The 6670-nt window shown below is 36.9% G+C and overlaps 1 protein-coding gene across 1 annotated transcript in view; it reads left to right on the forward strand.

Moving 5' to 3' along the window:
* Window positions 1–6670, forward strand: part of SHQ1 (SHQ1, H/ACA ribonucleoprotein assembly factor) — a 52870-nt gene that overhangs the window by 25640 nt on the left and 20560 nt on the right. The window contains exon 10 of the mRNA XM_009883570.1: window positions 4296–4416. Coding sequence (XP_009881872.1) covers window positions 4296–4416 — 121 coding nt within the window. The remainder of the gene's footprint in view (window positions 1–4295; window positions 4417–6670) is intronic.

The raw sequence follows: 6670 nt of genomic DNA on the forward strand, positions 1-6670 counted from the left end.
AAAAATGACTGTCAAGTAATAGATAATGAATTCAGTTAAATAGTACCACAAAACTATTGCTTTTCATCTAGATGCAAGAGGACTGGTGTTTAACTTAAAGGAGGAATTGGTTTGAGTTGACTTCATCCTGACTTGAGGTTTCTTTCAGGATGCTGTTAACAGAAGTTGGGACACAGTATAGTACAATGTTTCGATAATAATAAGCACAGTGAACTAATTTATTTAAAATTAGTGAAGAATTTTGATGGGACTGAATTGTTATGCCTCAAGTTATGTGACTTGACTTTAAAAAATAGTAGTGCTATGTTGGTGGATTGCTCCCAAGGTACAGGATAGTGCCTTTTTAAGCTATTAAGGATCCTTGTGTGTGGTTGAAACACTTCTTATTTTGAATTAAGGCTTCCTGCCAAAATGTTGATTGTAAGACAAATGCATTAAGCTGATTAATGTTGAGGTCAGCAGTTTTTTTTCAGATGCTGTTTTAGTTATCTATAATACTTAAAATACTTCAGTAAAACTGTTCAAAACTCAGTGAAGTTATCTAGGAGAGCTAGTGTATTTATCTGCTCTTTGGATAGGATTAAAAAAGGGAATGAAATGCAATGGTACATCCAGCTACAATGCTATTTCCAGCAATATATATATACTGCATTTGACAGTTGACTAACAAAAATTTATCAGGTGTGTTTTTAATGTAAATACATGGAGCCCTTTTTCTTTTCAGTAGATCTCTAATAAGTGGTGTGGGCTGGTTCTGTCAGTATTTACTGACACTGTTACCATTGCGTAATACTGATTTGGAAGTTATCGTGTATGAGCTAATAATAAAGAGAAAACTCATTTGTGCTGTTTTCTGCAACATAAAATATGGTTTGCTTCTTTCCATACAGCAGTTAACACTAATAGATTTAGGATGATATCATTATCCATTAAAAACAGATAATACTGTTGCCTAGCTGGGTAAGTTATCACCAGGATGTTTTCATTTAAAAGTCCATAAGAGTTCTTTCCTTGTTTTTACGAGTGCTGTTCTTCTCACTTTTTAACAAGACAGTAAAGTTCAGCTTAGCTTTTTAGATGAGTGCTCCTCCTCCTTCAAAATGTGGAAAACCATAAAGAAGTCTACAGGAAAAATAACTGAATGTAAAATAGAATAATGGGACTACTAATTTATTTTGCTTCCAAATATTCAGTATGAAAGCTGGCAGAATTTCATGATGGTGTAAAATCAGTAGGTTATTATGTCAAATGGCAGATACAGAGCTGGGGTCAAATGGTATTCCTTTTGAACCAATCCGTTGAAAGAGGACTGGATGTCTGAAACTGTAGAATTAAAGTTGTGGGCTGTCGTCTACCAGCTTTCATAGCCGTGAACTCCAGAAGAATCCAGTGATCTGCAGGCATATGCTCTGACTTTAATGATTTTTGCTTTGTCTGCTCAGCCACTCTGCTGCTTTTCCTGCGAAGTTGCAACTCATCCTCTCCCCAACAGCAGTGTAACGACTTTTAGAGTCTGTCTTAAATCATATATTTTGAAGTTCTACCTCTTAAATATTAATAGCTTAGAAGATCAAGTATTTTTGATTCTATTACAGATGGTGGAATCTTGTACTTTTAAATATAACCAGTTGTTTTTTTTGAATAATCAGGAAATAGTATCTGTACATAAAGCATTGTATGTATTGATCAGTATAATGCAGAGCTGTAACATTACACAGAAGATCTGTAAAAACTGACTTAGAAATAAGTCATTCGTATTTTCCTGAGGTTATTATCTAAGTTTCTTGTTCCTGATCTTAAACATTTAGTGCTCTTTTTCTAAATAGATAATTTTTCTTCTTCACCCTTGAATTTAAAAGCGTTCGCCTCTTTAAGCTGTGTGAAGAAAACGAAATTGGTTATCCTTGGCATGTCTTCATCTTCTATTCTGTGGCTTTCTTAACTCCAGTATACAGTGACAATAAATAAACAACAATTCTAGGGCTATGAAAGAAGTAGGACTTTTAAAACATTTTAGGTTTGCTCTGACTCACATTTCAGTGAGGTTTGCTTTTGACTCCCATTTCAGTGAGTTGGACTGACACAGCTGCCGAAAAAAATCCCCTAGCCTGTTCATCTTTTGGTTTCATCAGTTCTCTGATCCAGTTCACTATATGGTTTCAAAAATACTTGAGCTGTGGAAAAGAGGGAGGCAAAGGAGTGCAACAAAGAGTACTTAAGCCAGTGTAAGTAATAATACTATGGAAAACAAAGCCCCAGCCTGAAAGTTAAGACCAGATGTCTACTGAAGACTGAGGTAGATATGCAAAGACATAACCTACGGTGTGGAATTTCACAGAAATAGGCCAAGAATCATCTGTGCGCTATGGAACATTAAGACTTAAATAGCGTTTGCTCTTCAGCTCTTATTTTTAATTTCTGTGGTAAAGAGTTAAATGCAGTTTTGTATAAGGACTTCTTGGTTATAAGGTGCATGTATAACGCGCGTATTCTGAAAGCAGAAGTTCGGTAGTTTGCCGTGCTCCGTGTGTTTGCCTGCATGTAGGATTGCCTATTTTATTTACTCAGGCTAGATTTGCAGCCTGTCTGATTAGAGGCCCATTAAGCTACTATAATCCAAAACTTTAATTTATGAAGAAAGACTACTTTTTATGGAGAATTAGTGTTATAGTTACTAATTTACGTGGTTACTTGGCAGATGAGTAACAGTAGTAGATGTTGTAAATGGTTCAGGCTGGCAGCTTGACAGCTAGAACCTTAAAAATTAACTTAATTTCACTTATGATTTATTTTTAAAGGAGCTCACTTTTTAGTCAAAATAGTTAAGTTTGACAAGCTTGGCTTGACAAGCATTGATGGTGATACAATCTAAAAGTTCATCAGTTATATTTGGGATTTTATGGTTTCTTTCCTGACTTTTCTTCAATTGCTCTCTTCCAAACCGGTGGGGTTTTTCAGTTCTGTTTGCCATGGCTTTTTACTCTCCACATTTTTTCTCCTTATTGCCATCTTCCACATACTTTAACTTGCATTCTCTGTCTATATTTTTTCCAGCAGGGATTACTTAAAAACAAACAAACAAATTTTGTGCTTGAACAGCAGGGGGAGTTCTGGTCTTTTTTTTTTTTTTTTTAAAGGTCACGGTCCTAGTTAAATGTCTCCAGTGAAGGCAATGGAAATCATTTTATACGCTGTTTGGTTTTGCTTTGTTTTTCCCTACTGCAGAGGTCACATTTGTGAAAAATCTGTAAAATGTAATTTCATCCATGTTCAGGTTTCATAGCCTAGGAGGAGCCAGCCTCTTGGGAGAGGGTTATTAGATTCCATTTGCAGTAGTGGCTGTTTTCATTTGAATGTGGGGTTTGTTGTGGTTTTTTTTTCCCATTAAACAGTGAAAATACTTTTTTTTTTTTTTTTTGGTGTTCCAGCACTTAACCCTTTAGCAACTTCCATCAGAAAACTAAGGGAGGAGATTCCAGCTCATTGGAGGTTACATTAGTCAGTTCTCTTTTTCATAAACAATGGTTGCATATGAAGAAACTGACTACAGAAAGATTTCTGGTTATAGAATAAGAAAACATTCAAGTTTTTAATCTTTTACTGTATTTATCAACTATATATCAAATGGCACCTTCTTGAGCTTGAAGTGAGTTTTTCTTTCTGGGGGCTCAATTTGCCAAATGATTCGGTAACTAACAGCAGTAGGAAATGTTCTGCTCAGTTTAAGGCAATGGTTAGATGTTAGGCGATGGCATCGCTTACATTGGCTTACACAACCACTGTGGCTCCTGCGAGCTTGACCCTGCTGTGGGCTGTGTGTTCCCAACCCTGTTATTTTCCAACACAGGTATTTGTGTAGGCATACAGCGAAATAGGTTTTCTCTTTCTTCAGATAAATGATGGGGCATAATTTTTTGTTATTTGTGAGTTACTTTTGAGCTTGCCTTTTTTTTTTTTAATATGGTCCGCTGTATGACTCTGCTAAAGTTTGGGCCACAGCTCAGAGAAGTAGAAAGGTTGGGGGAGGGCGCTTCTTCAGCTGCAGAGAATTACACGCATGACTGTGCCTCGAGGCTTGAGTCTTGCAGAGAGATTCCTACTGAATCCAGGGGCTCCACATCAATGTGGATACTGAAGGGCATAGTCATATTACTGCTGTACTGAAATTGTGAATCAACTTAAAGTTACAAGATGGTTATAGATAGCACGGTTATTAAAGCCTCAAAGGTGAGAAGATGGTAAAGATTATCTATTGTGATTTCTAGTGAATTACAGAAATAAAAATCTGTTTCCAGGAAAAGCTGCTGTTTTGAAGTGCCTCCTGGACATTCACAAGATTTTTATGGAGAATGACCCTGCCTACATCCTTAATGATCTCTACATTACAGACTATTGCATCTGGATTCAAAAAACCAAGTAAGTTCTTAAGTAGTTATTGCTGTGGGAAGTGTTTTTAGCATACTGCATCTATGGACAAGCACCAGTACAATCAAAAGAAATGCTGTCTCCTGTAAAGGGAAATGTGATCAGTCTTTTTCATTTAGTAACCTTGGTTATCCAGCTATTCTATTGCTATCTTTCTTAGGAAGAAAAATGTTTATATAGAACTTGCATAACATTAGGAAAAAGTTTGGAAAGAACTCCTAGTTCGGGATTGAATTTATAACTTCCAATAAAATTGACAACTTCCAATTCTGGTCAGACGCACATTTACATCTGTATGAAACAGTTGGATTTATGGACTGTAGCAGTTGTACCAATTGCTTATTAACACCAAAATAAGTGTCACAAATCTGTCTGCTGTGTACTCTTGCCCCTGTAGTTGCTTGCCAGCTCACTCTCCCTGGCAGTACGTTTTGGCTTCCACTTCTCTTGAGAGGAAATGGTGACTCTGCCACTTCCAGACAAAGTCCCAACAGATTAGCGCTTCCCTGTCTCACCTGTGTTCATTCAATTGAGTCAGAGTGGCTATACTTACTTCCAGAGTCTTGGGAACTTTGCAACCAGACTGGTTAGAAGTCATGCTTTAATGGTTTAAAACCAAACGTATTGGTAGGAAAACAGTGAGAAATGGATTACATGAACAAAGCAAACTGTGTGTTCAAATCTTACTAAGCTTCATATTGTTCTTGTCAGATTTATTCTGTTTTTCATACAGCTTTTGTTTTTTTCTCCCTCACTTTTTATGTCTTCTCTGAAGGTGCACAAAAGTATGTGTATGAGTTGCAAGTAATATTTCTCTGAAAAGGAGGGCCTTACTAGTAAAAACACAAAAGAGGCCATTGTCATATTTGTTAATATAGCAACATATAGACTTGTAAAACAATGGTTAAAAACAGTCTTTGCATTCAAGTTCACAAGCTAACGAAAGACTGTGGGAGAAAAAAATAACTTCTTAAATGCACAAGACACAAGAAGCAGTAGAGGGAACTCAGTAATAATCATGATCAGAACGGGGAATATGAAAGAATTGAGCCAGCTGCCATAGGCTGTATATCTAGGTGTAACCTTACCGGTATGTCTTAGAGAATTAAAGTCCATAGTTCATACCTGCTTATTCCATGTTAAAGATATTGTTGATTCTTACTCTTCTCTATATGCTTTCAATGACAATGTCACTACAGGAAAACAATGCACAAAATATTCTGAAGCAACTACAGGTATTTCCAAACATTTTGATTCATCAAACCTGATTAGTTACAGGAACAGCCACTTCTTCTTACATTGTCATTTCTGAGGAGGCCTTTTTTGGCCACACCTTAAATACAAGTATGGGAAAATTCATATTCAGGTTGAAGTTGAGTTGAAAAAGGGCAGTAAATGAAGGAGGAAAAAGTTATTTCATGCATCTTTCATGAAGAAATAAGACAGTAATATGACTGCTGCCCATATCAATGAATATAATGTCTAGCAAGTCAGTCATAAAAACCAAGGCTTTCTTTAAATACAGCACAGGCAAACGTATGGTAGATATAAGTGACTGATATATTAACACATTTACTCTCAGACGCATACATTATGTACCAGTTAAGCAGAACTGACAGCTTCTGGAAAGAGGGCAATTAAGCCATCTTATTGTCATAATGACATGGCACAATAGTTGTCTGTCATTAGGAGAACAAGAGAAAGAGGAACTGCAGAAACCATTCCTATTTTTAGGGTCTGAATCAGGAAAGCATTTAAGCATTGCTTAAGTCATTGCTGTACAGTTCAGCAAGTGAAGCATGGGCTTGAAGTTAAGCATGTGCGAAGCGAACAGAACACTTTGTTTTTTCCTTTATGTTGAAGGGAACAACAAAGTTCACTTGTCATTCAGAAAATACCTTGACAGATATAGAAATGGGCGGTGACTTGTCTGCTAAGGACAAGGGTTCCCAGCTCCCCAGAGGCGAGTGAGGCATCTGGAGAGCAGGGTGGTACATCTTCCATTCCAGGGGAAGAACATAATTGCCTTTGTGGTGAAAACGCTTCGGGAGGGGAAGGTATTTACAGGTATTTTTGTTGTGGGCTCTCAATGAAGTTATTTGCATGTCTGATCAGTCTGCAGACTTTCTCGTGTTGTTTCTTAGCTATTCTTTGCTCCGTGCAAGCTTCATTAACTTTCTTTGTCTCCATTTTCTCCTGTCTTTTCATAGCTGTAGTCCCAGGGTGCTCTCAAAATCTGTGGAGG

This window comes from Charadrius vociferus, unplaced genomic scaffold, assembly GCF_000708025.1.
Source record: "Charadrius vociferus isolate BGI_N301 unplaced genomic scaffold, ASM70802v2 scaffold324, whole genome shotgun sequence".
NCBI classification, from domain to species: Eukaryota; Metazoa; Chordata; class Aves; order Charadriiformes; family Charadriidae; genus Charadrius; species Charadrius vociferus.